Below are 18945 nucleotides of genomic sequence, written 5' to 3' on the forward strand. Positions count from 1 at the left end.
TTCAGTAGAAGGCAGCTTCATATGTTCATATGTATGTGTGTATAGGTGCCAGACAGCCACAGCCTAAGCAGAATACCTATAACATTACTGAGCCACTCTAGTCGATGTGCATGTGAAAATGCTAACATTTCATGACATGTCGGTATTAATTCCACATTAAAAAATGCTAGAAAACAGGCCTACTATGCACTTGCATTTTCTGTTTCTTTCAGTGCCCATGAATTTCTGGGGTGGGGGTGGGGGTATTTGTTTCTGCATTTGTTCTCCCTTAGTGCTTCCCCCCCACCTTTTCTGAGATCACTATTGTGACGATTTTTTTAAAAAGCACAATTCCAAGTAGAAGTGATTTTTAGAGCAGAATGATTTAACCAGATTCCCCCCCCTTTGCTCCCCTTGACACCTATGTCCCCACCCACATCAAAGTCATTCTATCCACTCACTCATCTTCTTCTATCCCCCCTCCTTCATTGCTGTACAACCACTGTTCTTTATTTTTTAAAGAAATGGTCTCACAAGACTACTGTGAGACTAGCGTTTGAACACTAAATCAAGAGTTTAAATCTCCAGTACCCATTTTATTTATTTATTTATTTATTTATTTATTTATTTATTTATTTATTTATTTAATTCGATTTATATCCCGCCCTACCCCACCGAGGTGGGCTCAGGGCGGCTTACAACATAAAAACCAACAGAATCCATTTAAATACATTCATGATAGATTAATAATTATAATTATATAATAAAATATATAAAATACATATAAAATACATAAAAACACATAAAACTTACTACAATATGTACTATGCTAACCTTCCTTAAATCAATTCTTCAATATTCCAGTATTAAATAATCTGGTGTTATAGATTGGAGTGTTCAGGCATTCTGATAGCAATTAATTATATGCCAGCCGGAAGAGGACTGTTTTGCAGGCCCTGCGGAACTGTTCAAGGCTCCGCAGGGCCCTCACCTCTTCCGGGAGCTGATTCCACCAACAGGGAGCTGCAATCGAGAAGGCCCTGTCTCTGGTCACTTTCAGACGGGCCTCCTTTGGCCCAGGGATTGTAAGGAGGTTTTGGGACCCCGATCTCAGCACTCTCTGGGGAACATGTGGGGAAAGACGGTCCCTAAGGTAGGCAGGTCCCAGGCCATAAAGGGCTTTAAAGGTCATAACCAGCACCTTGTACCGAACTCGATATGTTATCGGCAGCCAGTGCAGTCCCCGAAGCCCCGGCTGAATGTGCTCCCATCTAGGGAGCCCTAATAACAGCCGGGCAGTGGCATTCTGCACTAGCTGCAACTTCCGGGTTCGGCACAGGGGCAGCCCCATGTAGAGGGCATTGCAGTAGTCTAACCTCGAGGTGACCGTTGCATGGATCACTGTTGCCAGGTCGTCGTCCTCCAGGAAAGGAGCCAACTGCCTTGCATCTCCCTAAGATGAAAGAATGCGGACTTGGCAGTGGCCGCTATCTGGCCCTCCATAGTTAAGGTAGGCTCCAATAGCACCCCCAGGCTCCTAACCCTGTGCGCCGCTGACAGAGGCACACCATCAAGGGCCGGTAAGGGAATCTCCCTCCCCGGACCACGGCAACCCAGGCAAAGGACCTCTGTCTTCGATGGATTTAACTTCAGCCCGCTCAGCCTGAGCCATCTAGATACAGCCTGCAATGCCAAGTCCAGGTTTTCTGGGACACAGGCAGGCCGGCCGTCCATAAGTAGATAGAGCTGGGTGTCATCTGCATACTGGTGACAACCCAGCCCATATCTCCGGGCAATCTGGGCAAGAGTTTTTGTTTTGCCATGAAAATGCAGGGATAGGATGCTAGTGTGTGCAATAATCTCTCATCTGTCCCCACCAGGCCCATAGCCACAAGGGGGCCTCACGGGGCACAGCCCCCTGACTTATGTGCAAGGCCCTCCCAACTTTCAAGCCCTACCTGGCCCTCCAGCTTGCCCCCAACTTTTTTTTTTTAACCACTGCCACTGCTGCAGCACCTTGCGTCACCTCGCTGCACTGAGCCGGGCTCTCAGAGAGTCAGCTTCCCTCTCCCACCCCTAGCCAGCAGCTGCACTCTCCCCACCTCAAGCAAGGCTGGCAGCCTCACAGGCACCCGAGGCTGCTCCCACCACCACTGTGTCAGACATTGTAACTCAACCTTATTCTTATAGTGAATAGATGTATTTGCTTGACATAACTAACCCCATTTTGTAAAATGCTATGACTCCTGCCTTCTACTAACCCTGGGAACAGAGAGATGCATTTCAAACCAAAGCAATTGCTAACCGCAAGAGGAGGAATTTCTCACTTGGTACAAAGAACATCTGGGGCCTTTGAAGTTAACATGCCCAAGGTAACCAGCAGGGTTCCTTCCCTGGGAAGGAGATAAGGGAGTATGGGAAGCGTCAACTGTCTCCAAGAGTGTGAGAATGGTTTTATTGTTATGTTCCTCTGCAATGTACAAAAGCCCAAGGTTTAGCCTTGGAGAGTATCAAACTCTAATCTGCTTCTATACCAGACCGCTTGTTCTCAAATAAATGGATTAATTTTGAAACAAAATGATTCGTTCTTGTTTGAAGTTCCAAAGTCTGACACACTGCCTGATTTGCCTCCCAAAAATCCATGTAAAGCCCACTCCTCCCACCCCTCACTTAAGCCCTCCTCTCCCACACCGAATTGGGCTGCCTGCAACCAGTGGAGAAGAAAGTACAGAATGTTTATGTAATGAAAAAAAAATCCAAGCCTCTCATGCTTCCGTTGTAGCTTGCAAAGCAACCCTGGCCCAGCAAGGAGGAAAGTCCCACCTCCAAAGTTGCCCAGAATGCAATCTGTTGCTCTGTTGTGCCCTTACCTCCCATCCAATCACATGGTGCTGCTTCTGTTCCGCTTAGTGAATTTTGTTTGCAGCAAAAAACTTCTGCTGACTATTGACGCTCTCTTTCTCACCACCCTTGCCCACTCACCTCTAATGTCCATCCCATACCCATACCAAACCTTTAATGGCATAACAGTTGCAAATAAAAATACACAGAATATAAAAATTTAAACATTGAAGATAAAATCAAAATGAAACCGAGCTTACAGATGCATTCATACATGGTCAGATTTAAATTTAAGGATGTCAGCCAAAAAATTTGCCACAGCCTCGCTAACCTCCCCCTCGGTATCGTTCAATAAATAACAACAGGGTGGCAGAATAGACAAATCTGGGGAGAAAGAAAGCTTGCTAAATGAATCCTTACGGAGATTATGATAAAAGGAACAATCAAGCAATATATGCTGAATTGAATCGGGAATATTCGCTCCACAGGAACAGAGTCTGTCGCCTAAAGGGACTCGATGATATCTCCCTTGTAAAACTTTGGAGGGAAACGCATTTAGTCTAGCCAACATAAATGCCCTGCAATGACTTGGAATGGTTAAGATAATGGGGCATTTTGCCGCAGAAAGCATAAAGACCTCAGGAAGCTGGGGAGCAAATATAAGTGTCTGTTGGCCATAGTTTCGTTTCCTCCAACTCCCACCTCTAATGAATAAGACTGGTAAGATGATGCCAGGCTGTAGGGGGGACCTGGGGATCCCCATTTAAGAGGGGCGAGGCTGGAATGGGATGCTGCCAGACTCAGTCCACTTTCAATCTCCCGGGGATTCTCATTTTAAAGAGTAATCAAATTTCTGAACTGAGGTGGGCGGTTTGGGATGTTGCCAATTTGGGGATCCCCATTTAAAGAGCTGTGATATTATTACAATTAAGCTGTCTTCTGCTGAATCACACCATTGATCAACCCATCAAAATCTGCATTATGAGCTCAGATTGGCGGGAGCTCTCCAGAGTCTGCATGAGGGGGGGGGGGGGGGATTAGATGCCAAGTTGGACTCAAGGTTGGGATGCCAGACTTCAATTTATGGTGTGTGTGTGTGTGCTTTTCTTGAGTTATTGTGTCTGCTGCTATTTTGGAGACAGCAGCTGGGTTTTTCCCACATTTTCAGCTTAGTGCCTTATCTGAGGGGTGACATGATAGAGGTTTACAAGATTATGCATGGGATAGAGAAGGAAGTATTTTTCTCCCTTTCTCACAATACAAGAACTCATGCATATTCAATGAAATTGCTGAGCAATCGGGTTAGAATGGATAAAAGGAAGTACTCCTTCACCCAAAGGGTGATTACCACGTGGAATTCACTGTCACAGGAGGTGGTGGTGGCTGCAAGCATAGACAGCTTCATAAGGGAATTGGATAAACATATGGCACAGAGGTCCATCAGTGGCTATTAGCCACAGTGTATTGTTGGAACTCTGCCTGCAGCAAGTGATGTTCCGTATTCTTGGTGCTTGGGGGTTGGGCAACATTGGGAGGACTTCTAGTGTCCTGGGCCCACTGATGGACCTCCTGATGGAGCCTGGGTTTTTTGGCCACTGTGTGACACAGAGTGTTGGACTGGATGGGCCATTGGCCTGATCCAACATGGCTTCTCTTTGTTCTTACGTGACACAGAGTGTTGGACTGGATGGGCCATTGGCCTAATCCAACATGGCTTCTCTTACGTGACACAGAGTGTTGGACTGGATGGGCCATTGGCCTGATCCAACAGGGCTCCTCTTATGTTCTTATGTGACACAGAGTGTTGGACTGGATGTGCCATTGGCCTGATCCAACATGGCTTCTCTTATGTTCTTATGTTCTTCTGCCTCAAGGACACAAAGTCATATCAGCTAATAGATAAAAAATGCAGCTTATGTTTGAAGTCTCCAGAGTTTATGGAGGCCTACATGGTGCAATTTCCCCCCCCTGTTTTTAGTGACAAAAGGTCTGTTATATTGCCAGGAAATGGACAGGTTCATAACCAGACAAGCATCCACAGCTATATGTGAGGCAGCTTTCCCTTGCTTTAGTCATGTTTTGAAACCACAACAGCTGTTGATATCCCATCAAAAGCAACCACCACCGTGCATATAAACAATAAAGGATTTATAAATCCAAATGCAAAAGTTTCTTGTTTTTTTCCAAAGATACCTAATATACAGTACAAAAACGTCTTAAAGGGGGTGGACTCCACAACTCAAATTTCTGTCCAATTCTTTCAAAAATGTTCCAAATGTTATAGCAGAGAAATTTGTTACAGAAGCTTTCATTCAGAACATATAATCATAGTTATTAGATTGGAGCCTTTGGAGCCTTACCTTAGGGAAAATGGACTTGCCACAACAATGAGGAGAACTATGATTATACGGTATTTGGATTTATAAATTCTTTATTGTTTATGTACACAGTGGTGATTACTTCTGTCTGTTATATACTGTGTTGCCACTTTGTTTGTTGCCCTGTTCATCTCCCATCAGCAGAAACACAATCTAGTACTGCTGCACTCACAAATAAGGACCAGACCCAGAAACTCTTTTGAGAAACCAACATGACAAGTAATGCAATGGTAACATCTTTGCGATGAACAGACAGACGGACAGACAATGTGACAAAACAAAAGACCTGTAATGGTTAGCATTTTTGAAATAAACTGGAAACGTATTTGATTGATAAAACGAGTGAAAAACGACTTAATTATTTATTATTTATGTCAACGTTTACTCATTTATTTATTTATTTTATGATTTGTATCCCGTCCATCCCACAAAGATGGCTCAGGGTGGCTCACAACAGATAATAAAACAAAATTTAAATTAGCATTTACATATATAAGCAGTTAAAATAGTCAAAAACATTGAAAACCTTAAAACATCAAATCTTATAACAGTATAAAAAGCAAGAGTCTAGTAAGCTACATTTGTTTCGCATCTCAGTTAGGTGTAAGCTAGCCGGAAGAGGGTTGTCTTACAGGCCCTGCAGAATTGAACAAGGTCCCGCAGGGCCCTCACCTCCTCCGGCAGCTGGTTCCACCATGTAGGGGCCATAACAGAAAAGGCCCTGTCTCTAGTTGATTTAAGGCGGACTTCTTTTGGCCCAGGGATAGCGAGAAGGTTTTGAGTTCCTGACCTCAGTACTCTCTGGGGAACATGTGGGGAGAGACGGTCCTTCAGGTAGGCAGGTCCCAGGCCATAAATGCATAAATGTTTAAGCATAATGGGTGCCCCACAAAAAATGTTTTTGCCCCCTGACTTTTAAAATCCTGGCTACAGCCCTGGTCCCCACCCCCCAGTAGGTGAGCCTAGCGCTCTCTGTACTTCATGGACATCTGAGAATGCCATCACCAAAAGCCTTCACAAAGAACCTTCACTGGAAAAGCTGAGCCAGATGAAGAGCTTTTGAGGCCAGGGCTGATGATCCATTAAAAAAAATGTTTATCCCCCACTGCTGCCCAGATTGCATAATGAGGGGGGTACATTTTTCAGACCCAGGCTCCCCAAGACTCCCCAGAGAAAAAAGAACGGTGCATAACTCAGGCACAGAATTCAAAACCAAGGACTCAGCGACACAGAAAATCTGCAGGAAGCTGTTTGTGCATAATAGGTCGCAGTCTATACTATCAGCTGTTGATTGCTGTTGATCTGCAAATGCTTCAAATTCCCAAACTGGACAGAGCAAATAAATCACATGGACAATAGATTATTCTATTTCGAAAGGCACCAAGTTCAGTTTGGTAGTACAAGGCTGAACTCTCTCAGTCTCTCCAGAGCCAAGAAAACACCCACAGCACAGATTGTGAAGAGTACTTAAAACGGGATTTTGAGAGCGATTAGGCAATAAGGGCCATCAAGAAGATAGATGCTTCACTGGGACTGCAAGAAGCAGCACATCGTGTTCTAAACAGGAAAACAGACAGCAGTGTCTGTGACCTCCTTCCTACCCCATTTCCTGTTAAGATGAACTGGAGAATTATTTAAAAATGAAGATGATTTAGTCTGGCTTTTCCTGCTGTACATCTTGAAACATGGGTGGGCATGTCGCAAAGACCATTTTGGCAAAACAGCACTAAAACAGGTAACTGATCCTGCAGGACTAGTAATGAAAACAAAGTATATTGGGAAGGAAGGTATCTGCAAGTCTGAGCTGTTTTTGTTTTTCCCCTTGCAGCTAGCCAGAAGGGGCTGCTTAGGCTGTAAAGCTAGAGAATCACTGGGAGCACCATGCAACAAACTGCATCACGCATATCAGAAATGATCAGGTAGCACTAACAAGAAATGTCCAAGCAAAAAGAAAGCACTTTTATGTATTGCCTGCAATACATTCTCTGGCATTCTCCTCTGCTTAATTTCTGGCATTGGTCTGATATGCTCCCAATGGAAACCCAGCACACGAACGAATTATTTTTGTTTCTCTTCCTCTGTCTCCAGCTGCCGTTTCACGTTTGGGCTTCCATTCTGCTCAGTCACTGAGAAGCAAAGACACTATCCCATACTGCACATGTGCTACAGCGTTGGGAAAGAAAACTACTATCTAAACATGGTGATCAAAAATAACTAAGCATGCCCCCCTCCCCGCAAAAGGCCGTTACAGTGACTTTTTCCTACATTCAATAAGAGGTACCGGAGAACTCAGCAGCAAGAAGAAATGAAAACATATTTGTTTAACATAATGGAATCGGTTAGGGGGAAAAACCAGAGACAAAGGAAACTACAAAAACGAAACTCTGGATTTAAATATTCCTCCCTTACATGAGAGCAGCTCTTGACAAGCAAAACACTTAGAGAAGCAAAAGGTCTCTTCTCTTTGATCTTAGAAGTGTAATGAAAACAACGCAGAGATGTCTGGCTCATAAGCTCTGAAGAACAGTGCTATTCCAAGCCCTGAAGATCTTCTTTAGCCCTATCTGCACTGGGTTTTCCTCTGCTCTCACAGCTGTTCTGCCTCTTGGTATATTTTTCATTCTGCATTGACTCCTGCTTTAGACTCACTGTATATTTTTAATTCTGTATAGCGCCCAGGATCCACTCTGCATTTCTGCCGATTTTTTTTTTTAAATTCTGCATTGCTCAGCTCTCAGTTCAGTTTCGCCCTGCTGTACCCCTAGGCTGTTCTGAATGCTGCTAAACCCTGGACATTCCCCTGGCCCTTCTTCTATGTCAGATTAATAGGATGCAGAAATGTTTCCTCAGATTTCCTCCCCCACCCCCTTCCCAGCCCCCTCAGAGGCCACTTCTCCACCCACTCCCTTCTGTGTCCTCTCTCGGGATTTCTTTGTTGTGCTTGAAATTGAAGAGAAAGAATTGTTTGGCCGTGGCACATGCTCTGAATGGGGCCTTTTTCTCAAGCATCCCCAAAGACTTTTGTGTTTGCAAGCGCCAGGACAAAAGCCAAAAGGCTCTCCGCATTCTGACAAATCCCCAAGGCTCTGAGCTCACTGGTTGCATCCGGTGCAGGGAGGCGATTAGCAGCATAGTTGGGATTAAATTTTTCTTTTTTCTTTCTCTGATTCACTTTTTTGGGGAAAGCAGGGCCAGATTTCTTAGAGCGTTTTTGCAAAGATAGGCTCTCCATACCAGCACTGCTGTTTCCCATGGCTGGAACTGCTGTCTGCCCCTCCCCCCCGGCCCCCAGGCTCTGTGCGGAGCTGGATGCAGAAGCAGGGAGGGAGTGAAATATAAACTTTTTATTGGACTCCTTCTTGTAGGGTTGCCAATCCCCAGGTGGGGCCAGGGGATCCCCCGGTTTGGAGGCCCTCCCCCCGCTTCAGGGTCGTCAGAAAGCAGGGGGAGGGGAGGGAAATGTCTGCTGGGAACTCTGTTATTCCCTATGGAGATTTAGTCCCATAAAAAATCATGGAGAATTGATCTGCGGGTATCTGGGGCTCTGGGGAGGCTGTTTTTTGGGGTAGAGACACCAAATTTTCAGTATAGTATCTAGTGCGTCTCCCCAAAATACCCCCCAAGTTTCAAAAATATTGGACCAGGGGGTCCAATTCTATGAGCCCCAAAAGAAGGTGCCCCTATCCTTTATTATTTCCTATGGAAGGAAGGAATTGAAAAGGTGTGCTGTCCTTTTAAATGTGATGGCCGGAGTGCCCTTTGGAGTTCAATTATGCTTGTCACAGCCTTGATCTTGGCTCCACCCCTAATGTATCCTGGCTCCACCCCCAAAGACTCCTGGCTCCACCCCCAAAGTCCCCAGATATTTCTTGAATTGGACTTGGCAACCCTACCTTCTTGCAATTTGAAAAACTCTGCTCTCTGGAAGTGTTTCTGCTAGAAAGAATCCCCCCCCCCCCCGCAAGGAACTATGTCTCCACCGCCTCCAATCACCTTTAACCAGAGTAGCCCAGCAGCAGCAAGCCAAAGGGAGCGAGAGCACGAGGAGGAAAGGAGAGGCCGTGGTGTGCCCCGCTGCCTGCACACTGGCTCAGCCAACTCAGTGGCCCTTTCCCTGTGTCAATTTCATTCATGAAACTGAACAAGGAGGATTTAAATTGAAGGCAGGCGGCAGGAGGGGTAGAACAGGGAAACAATAAGCAATACATGGGTGGAACAAAAAAAAAAAAGGAGAGCGATTGTCAGCACAGAATAAAGTTGACTCTGGGGTGAGAAAAGTTTGGAAATGTTTCTCCATGTAACGGTGCAGTGGACAATTTTTTGGGGGGTGGGGACATTTTGGCAAACTCCAGAAGCCTTGCATTAAAACGATGCCTCCTTGTTTTAATTTTTTTTTAAAAACCAACCCTTGGGACCCTACCCTTCTTTGAGTATAAACAAATTTATTAGTAACATATGGTAGCAGAATTATATCTACAACTTATAAAGAGCTTAAAATTAAAAAAAAATCGTTCTACCCCATATCTTACTTTCCTCCCACCCCTCCCTCCGTTACTTGACCCCCGCCAGTGTTATTTTTTTAAAAAAAACAAATATTAAAGGTACCTTTAAACTATAAAAATCTTAATCATCAAAAATTGTCCAATGTCCTTTTATTTTCCACTCTTTCTCTACGTATCTTCTGAATTTCTTCCACTCCGCATTAAAAAGTTCTAAATCATAGTCTCTTAGTTTTCTTGTTAATTTGTCCATTTCACTCCATGACATAACTTTTGTAATCCAGTCCCATTTTTCTGGTATTTTTTCTTGCTTCCATAACTGCGCATACAATGTCCTAGCAGCTGAGAGCAAGTACCATATTAAAGTTCTATCTTCTTTTGGAAATTTTTCCATTTGTAATCCCAGCAGAAAAGTCTCTGCCTCTTTGTTGAATTCATATCCCAAAATCTTAGAGATCTCTTGCTGAATCATCTGCCAAAACATTTTAGCCCTTTCACAAGTCCACCACATATGGTAGAAAGAACCTTCATGCCTTTTACATTTCCAACACCTATCTGGCATCTTGTTATTCATCTTTGCTATTTTTTTTGGAGTCATATACCATCTATACATCATCTTAAAACAGTTTTCTTTAATACTATGACATGTTGCGAGTTTCATAGAGTTCTTCCACAGATACTCCCAAGATTCCATCTTTATTTCTTTATTTACATTAATTGCCCATTTTATCATTTGAGATTTCACTACTTCATCTTCTGTAGACCATTGTAAAAGTAATTTGTATACTTTTGAGATTAATTTCTCATTGTCTCCAAGCAGAACTCTTTCCATTTCTGTTTGTTCTTTCCTTATTCCTTCGGCTTTAATATCATTCTCCATCAAGCTTTTTATTTGTTGCATTTGAAACCAATCATATTTATAACTCAGTTCTTCTGCAGTTTTCAGTTCTATTTTCCCACTTTGTATTTTTAGTAACTGGTTATATGATAGCTGTTTTTCATTAACTGTTTTAGCTGTTAACTTTATCACTTCAGCTGGCACTATCCACAAAGGTCTCCTCTCATCACCATATTTCTTATACTTTATCCACACATTTAATAGATTACTTCTTATATAATGGTGAGAGAAAAGACCATCCATCTTCTTTTTTCCGTAATACAAATATGCATGCCAGCCGAATTTTTTTCCATGGCCTTCCAACACTAAAAGTTTTTTATTTAACAGCGTTATCCATTCTTTCATCCATACTAAACAAATTGCTTCATGATACAGTTTCAAATCTGGTAATTGGAATCCACCTCTCTCTCTTGCATCTGTCAAGACTTTCATTTTAATTCTTGGTTTCTTCCCGGCCCACACAAATTCCGAAATTTTCCTTCGCCATTTATCAAACTGTTTAGCATCTTTCACAATAGGGATGGTTTGAAACAAATACATAATCCTTGGTAAAATATTCATTTTTATTGCAGCTATTCTACCCAACAAGGACAAGTTGAGCTTGTTCCACTTTAACATATCTTCTTCTATTTTACGCCATAGTTTTTCATAATTGTTCCTGAACAAATCAATATTTTTCATTGTTATCTCTACCCCTAGGTATTTAACCTTAGAGGCAACTTCACAACCCGTTAGTCTTTGTAATTCTTGTTGTCTATTTATCTGCATATTCTTGCACAAAATTTTTGATTTTTCTTTATTTATATAAAGTCCCGCCAACTCCCCAAACTCTTGTATTCTCGTTAATAACAAAGGTGTAGCTTGTATGGGATTTTCATTTATAAACATTATATCATCAGCAAATGCTCTGTACTTATAGGTATAGCCTTTTATTTGTAATCCTTCTAGATCTTTTTCTTCTTGAATCTGCATCAGTAAAATTTCAAGAGTCATTATGAACAGCAATGGCGAAAGCGGGCAGCCTTGTCTAGTACCTTTGCTGATTTTCATTTAATCTGTAAGATCTGCATTAACGCACAACCTTGCCCTTTGTTCAGAATATATTGCCTTTATCATTCTTATAAAACTTCCTCCAAGCTCCATTTTTTCCATCACTGCAAACATAAAGTCCCAGTTTAAATTGTCAAATGCTTTCTCTGCATCCGCAAAGAATAATGCCACTTCTTTTTCTGGGTGTCTTTCATAATATTCTACAATATTTACAACAGTTCTAATATTGTCTCTTATTTGTCTTTTAGGAAGAAAACCAGCTGGATCTTCCTTTATAAAATTTATCAGATATTGCTTAAGTCGTTCTGCCAGAATTCTTGTAAATATTTTATAATCATTGTTCAAAAGCGAAATTGGTCTATAATTTTTCACACTTGTGACGTCTCTTTCTTCTTTGGGTATCAAAGAAATAACAGCTTCTTTCCATGTATTTGGTACATTCCCTTTAGTTCTTATTACATTCATCAGCTTCTGTAATTTTGGTATTAATTCATCCTTAAAAATTTTAAAGTATTTAGCTGTGTAGCCATCTGGCCCGGGAGCTTTATCATTTTTCATCGCGTTGATTGCTGCTTCAATTTCTACTTTTTCAATTGGGTCATTCAAAACTTTTCTCATATTTTCAGTTAAGGGCTCAATTTTTATTTTTTGTAGATATTCGTCTATCTTCTCTCTCTTTACTTCAGCACCTTTAAACAACTTGGCATAATACTTAAAAAATTCTCTTTTTATTCCCTCTTGAGTAACTACCTCTCTTTCATCTGTCACAATTCTACTAATTATTTTATTTTCCCTCTTTTTCTTCAGTTGCCACGCCAAATATTTCCCCGTCTTATTTGCTCCTTCAAACGATTTCTGCTGAAGCCTTTTCAGATTCCATTCCACTTCTTTGCTTAACAAATGTCTTAGTTGAATTTGTAATATTGAAATTTCCCTTAGAATTTTCTTTTTTCCTGGTCTTTTCCTCAACTCTCCTTCTTTTTTCTTTATTTCATTTTGAATGTCCAATAGTTGTTTTTCTTTTTCCCTTTTATCTTTATTGTTCAAAGTAATCAACAACCCTCTCATTACTGCTTTATAAGCGTCCCAGACCATCTGGAAGTCAATATCTTCTTTGTCATTTACTTGGAAAAATTCCTTAGTTTCTTTTCCTAGAAAAGTCACTGTTTCTTTACTCTGTAGCAAATCTTCATTCAGTCTCCATCTTCTCAGTTTTTTGGACAATTTTGTAATCCACATTATTGGGTTATGGTCAGCTCCAATTTTAGGTAGGATCTCTATCTTCCTTGTTATAAGGCCTAAATCTCTGGTTCCCCACAGCATGTCAATTCTAGAAAAAGTCTTATGTCTTGCAGAAAAAAAAGTATAGTCTCTCACTTCAGGATTAAACTTTCTCCATATATCTTCCAAATTTTCTTGTTTAACTAATTCAAAAAAAGACTTTGGCAATTTCCCTTCTTTCCCATCATTTTTTTCCCCTCCAGATCTATCCAGTGAATTCTGAACTGTTCCATTAAAATCTCCCATTAAGAGTATTTGATCATAAGTCAACTCATCTAACTGTTGTGTAATGTCTTTAAAAAAAGCATCTTTTGCACCGTTAGGTGCATATAGTCCCAATAACAGCGTTTTTTTCCCATTTGATGTTATCTCCACTGCTGCAAATCTTCCATTTTTATCTTTAAACACCAATTTTGGCTCCAAATCTTGTTTAATATAAAAAACTACTCCCCTTTTTTTCTGTTCAGCTAACGAAAAAAATTCCCTTCCCAGTTGTTTGTTCCATAAAAATTTATAATCCTTTTGTTTGATGTGAACTTCTTGCAAACAAATTATATTACAATTTTGCTTCTTGATCCAATGAAAAGTTGCTCTTCTTTTTTGTGGTGAATTTAGTCCATTAACATTCCAAGACAATAATTTGTAATCCATCATGGTGCAAATTCTTTATTTTCTTCAAAAAATCTCCTCAACTCTCGGGCATTTGTAATTATGACTCTCTTCCCCTGAAGTTCAAAGCTCAAACCCTCGGGGATTATCCATCTGTACCTTGTGCCATTGTCTTTCAATTTTTCTGTCAACTTTTTGTATGTTCTCCTGTCATTTATCACTTGTTTAGGTAGCTCCTTCATAATTCTCACTCTGCTACCTCTTACTATCAATGACTCTTCAAAGTTTTTCTTCATGATCCTTCCCACCATTTCCTTTGTCATAAATCTTACAACAACATCTCTTGGTAAATTATTTTTTTTTGCAAAAAGCGAATTAACTCTATACATGTGATCATACATGCTTTTAGTCTTATCAGGGTCTTCATCTAAGAATTCTGCAATTATGTTTATTATATATCCTTTCAGATCACCGTTCTCTTCCTCAGGTACTCCTCTCAAACGTATCTGATTTTCCATTAATTTGCAGTCGTGGATAGTCACTTTTTCTTGAACTTTCAACAAGGTGGTATCATGTATTTTAACTTTCTCTTCCACCTCCTGCACTTTCTTAGCTGTTTCCCCAATTCTCTCTTTGAGCTCATCCACTTCCTTTTTAATCACTGTGACAAGTTCTTCCTTCATTTCTTCCATCATTTTCTTAACTCCTTTCATAATTCTGGCTTCCATAGCCTCCATTTGGTCCTGCATTTTTTCTAATGAAAGGGCCCTTGTTCGGGGCTGCCTGGGCTCAGACATTTAAGCCAAAGACAAAGGAATAAAAATACCAAAAATTTCCGTTTCACCAATCTCAGGTTTAACTACCAAGTTCAAAAGGTCTAAATTTTCTCTCTTAGTTAAACTTTATTCTGTTTTCTTCTGAGCTTCCCAGGCCCAGATATAAATTTTTAAAGATTTTTTTCCCCTTTAAAAAATGACGAAATTTTTGACCTCACCAATCTGAAATCTAACAGTCAGGTTCAATAGAGTAGGGCTTGCCCTTTCCAGCAAGCCCAATTTCGCTGGTTTCTGAGCCCCCTTGGCCGAGATATTTATCTAAAAAGTCTTCAAAAATTCCAAAATGGCGGCCGCGATTTTTTCTCCTTTAAAAAATTTTTTTTTCCTTTTAAGATCACCCCAGGAGCCCACCAATAACATAGTCAATAGTTCTTGTCTTCTTACCCTTTTTCCAGTTGATTCTGTCAATTTTAAAGTCTCAAATCTTTTTTAAAAAATGTTTTAAATTGGACCTCCCAGCAATGGCTGCCGATGTTTCTCTATGGTATAGAGTAGGCTTTTTTCTTTACTGCTTCCTGTCTCTGTCACCATCAACTCTCATGGAAATCTCACGATACTTGACGCACTTCCTGTCTTGCTCAGAAGAATTGCTCCGATATATCCCAGTGCAGCGTGGCTGTTTACATTCCAAGAAACCGCAAGGTAGACTAAACAATAATCTCTTTTCAGTTTTTAACTGTTTTTAGCACTGTCCTTTATATTAAAACAATCCAAACTTCAGCCTTTCCTTCTTCTACTTGCAAGCTTTATATTTTTTCCTTTTTCCCACCTTTAATATGTCCCTTTAGTCTATAAATAGTTCCGGAGTGAAAAGAGAGCTTCTGTACCTTTTTCTCCACTTATCCAAGTTCCACTGGTCTTCCACAGCTTTAGTTGTTTATAAATGTCCCAGAAGGTTAGGATCCTGACGAGCTTATGCCAAATCAATGACTCTGAAAGTCTTGCAGACGATGACTATGCAAACTTCTGAGACTCCTCAAAGCCTCAAAGAAACCCCCTACAGGGCTTCTTTTCAGCCAAGGTAAATCTCTTTCCAAAGTTTCTGTGCAAGTCTTGGACCTTTCTCTCACTGAGAAAGGTAGGCAGTGGGCTTAATTTGCCCTCCACTACCCCGAACAAAACTTTCAGCCTGCTCCCGTTACGAGAGACAACTCAGCTCGGCATTTTCCTTCCCCGGAAGTCCCGGGACCCTACCCTTCTTGACGGACTAACCAGTCACCTGCAACTTTGGGTTACCTGTGCATGAAGCAGCCCAGTGGAGGAGAGCTGAAGGGGGTGGGAGAGTGTTGGTGTGGGAGCATGGGAAAGGGGAGGACGTGGTGTGCCCCATCCCTTGTGTGTGCAGTTGGCCAAATTGCTGGCAACTGGACACCACTCCCCACAGGTCACAACAAATAACATTAATCACAATTAGGCATAAAATGTGGGTTGTAGATGTAGAATGCATAATTTTGTGATTCTTGGGGGGAAATCGGGAGCTGCAGAATTGCAAACACTGCTTCTGAAGTAAAGACGAGCAGAACTGGCTTACCGTTTTTGCACACAGCTCACCTCGCAGTCACAATCCTGTTCCCTCCGCAGCGTCTGTCGGATTTCCCACCATCTGCGCCGGAGTTACAGGAAGTGCCGCGGCTTTTGCGTAGCAAACGTAAACTGGGTTTTAGCGGTTTACGTTTGCTACGCAAAAGCCGCGGCACTTCCTGTAACTTTGGCGCAGATGGTGGGCAATCCGACCGGACGCTGTGGAGGGAACAGGATTGTGACTGCGAGGTAAGCTGTGTGCGAAAACGGTAGCTGTGAAGAAGCTGTGGGGTAAATATACATGCAGAAAGGGCCTTTGCCTGCCTCCACACCACCCTAGGATGGGATGAAAAGTCAGATCTATTGGACATATGAAGCTGTCTTATACTGAATCAGACCCTCGGTCCATCACAGTCAGTATTGTCTACTCAGACTGGCAGCGGCTCTCCGGGGTCTCAAGCTGAGGTATTTTCACACCTATCTGCCTGGACCCTTTTTTGGAGATGCTGGGGATTGAACCTGGGACCTTCTGCTTCCCAAGCAGATGCTCTGCCACTGAGCCACCGTCCCTCCCCTGCTCTCCAGGGTCTCAAGCTGAGGTTTTTCACACCTATTTGCCTGGACCCTTTTTTGGAGATGCCGGGGATTGAACCTGAGACCTTCTGCTTCCCAAGCAAATGCTCTGCCACTGAGCCACCGTCCCTCCCCTGCTCTCCAGGGTCTCAAGCTGAGGTTTTTTCACACCTATTTGCCTGGACTCTTTTTGGAGATGCCAGGGATTGAACCTGGGACCTTCTGCTTCCCAAGCAGATGCTCTGCCACTGAGCCACCGTCCCTCCCCTGCTCTCCAGGGTCTCAAGCTGAGGTATTTTCACACCTATTTGCCTGGACCCTTTTTTGGAGATGCTGGGGATTGAACCTGGGACCTTCTGCTTCCCAAGCAGATGCTCTACCCACTGAGCCACCGTCCCTCCCCTATTGGACCTCAATGATAATTCTCATGAGCAGGAAGAAGTGGGAAAAACAGAATTTTCACAAGAGAATCTTTTGTTATTATTACACATTGCTAATATGCTGTGACATCCTTATGAGAGGCACTTTACAGTTCTTCATAAACAAAACAAGCTCCTGACTTGTTAATGACTCCAAGGGGAAATAAAAAACAAACCAGAGCCCCATATCAAAAAATATCTGTTAAGGCACCAAAGATCTTCTCTAGTGAGCACTTTGACACTCCAGAATACAAAAAGCCATTGCTGATGCACAAAGATGTCTGTGAGTCCTGCTTCATCACCACTGCTTTCATCACCACTGTTGAGAACCAGTTTGGTGTAGTTGTTAACTGTCTGGACTCTTATCTGGGAGAACTGGGTTTGATTCCCCACTCCTCCACTCACACCTGCTGGAATGGCCTTGGGGCAGCCAGAGCTCTCTTATCTGGGAGAACCGGGTTTGATTCCCCACTCCTCCACTTGCACCTGCTGGAATGGCCTTGGGTCAGCCATAGCCCTGGCAGAGGTTGTCCTTGAAAGGGCAGCTGCTGTGAGAGCCCTCTCCAGCCCCACCCACCTCACAGGGTGTCTGTTGTGGGGGAGGAAGGTAAAGGAGATTGTGAGCCGCTCAGAGACTCTTCGGAGTGGAGGGCGGGATATAAATCCAATATCTTCTTCTTCTTCTTAGGTCTTTGCAATAACTTTACAGAGTTTGTTGACAGTGTTCTGGGTGGATTAGGACTCCTTGTTCAAATTGATGGGTAGATCTTTTAAAACTGGTTGCAAATGCTGGATTTTAACCCTAGCTAATACGAGCAGTCTACATACACAACCACCATCACCCCGGACTCCAAACTTTTCCATGCAATCTATGTTTCAAATCATGCACAGGGAGAACTGTGTTACCTGCTTCCGGAATTTCATCCAGGTACATGTCAATGGTGCAGTCCCAGTGACTCTGCATAATAGCTCCACTGATTCTCCAGCCCGAACTTTTTGGTCTTCTGGAAACTGAACAATCTGAGGGGGAAGACCTAATAGAAAGATGGTTTCCTTTAGACCGAGGATTTCCGCTGTGCAATCTGTAACTTGCCCTCACAGCCTGCTATTCCAATTTTTATACCTTCATTGGCTTAGAACAGGGACTCAGTACATCTCCTCTGCACATCAATATGACACTACAGCTGTGTTGTTGCACACCTGGAATGCTCTTGAGTTCATGTGGCCCTACTTTCCCCTCTATCTGCACATGGGAGGGTATATCTAATTTAACTCTCTGTGCTGATAGAAATTTCAAAATTATCATGTGAACATATACAAAAGTTAGCAATTCACTGTTTTTTCAGAGCAGCATCCCAAAGACTGCAAACACCCAACAAAACTCAAGAAACGTTCAACTGCATACCTGACCCGTTTGAATGGAGCTCACCAGCTAATACTAGTGGAAACTTCGTTTTTCATCAGCCTCAGACAGCCAAAATAAGGTGCGGCAGTCAAGCATCAAATGTGGCTAGTGGGCCACATGTGGGCTGCATTCAACATGGCAGGTCACACACTGTACAGGCTTACTTCAGTGTAAAGACGCTTCTTGCATGGTTTGAAATCAGCCAGCACACAATAAGCTCCAGATTTAGGTAGCTACATATTTAGGATAACAGAAAAAAGTCTGCAATTGCTTTTAGTTCTTTCTTGCTTTAGGAAGATTTACTAAGAGGGAGTCCGATCATCTGTTTCGCAGAACTGCATTATCTTTTTAGAGTGCTGAGTGAATAAGTCCAAAATATTATAGCAAACTAATAATGAGAAACTGAAAAAACTCCACAGATACCCTCTGTACGAAAAAAAATGCAAAATATTGTACTGAGTCACCACACCCCAAGTGACAGCTCTCTCAAGTGCATGCTAATAAAAGGGTGTTCGGTCTTCAGGCCTGTAGCTACAGGGGGGCCTGTGGGAGCCCTGTCCCCAGACTTACTGGTGAGGCCCCCTGACTCAGGGCCCCTGACCCACAGTCTTGCCTCTGCTGCTGCCTGGGAGGCAGGTGGGCAGATTCTGAGAGGT

The 18945-nt window shown here is 42.4% G+C and overlaps 1 protein-coding gene across 2 annotated transcripts in view; it reads right to left on the reverse strand.

Moving 5' to 3' along the window:
• MYLK (myosin light chain kinase) overlaps positions 1-18945 on the reverse strand; it is a 440102-nt gene that overhangs the window by 117784 nt on the left and 303373 nt on the right. For both annotated transcript variants that reach the window (XM_060262723.1, XM_060262722.1), the window contains one exon: positions 17791-17918. In XM_060262723.1, coding sequence (XP_060118706.1) covers positions 17791-17918 — 128 coding nt within the window. The remainder of the gene's footprint in view (positions 1-17790; positions 17919-18945) is intronic.

This window comes from Heteronotia binoei, chromosome 21 (genome assembly GCF_032191835.1).
Source record: "Heteronotia binoei isolate CCM8104 ecotype False Entrance Well chromosome 21, APGP_CSIRO_Hbin_v1, whole genome shotgun sequence".
Classification (NCBI taxonomy): Eukaryota; Metazoa; Chordata; class Lepidosauria; order Squamata; family Gekkonidae; genus Heteronotia; species Heteronotia binoei.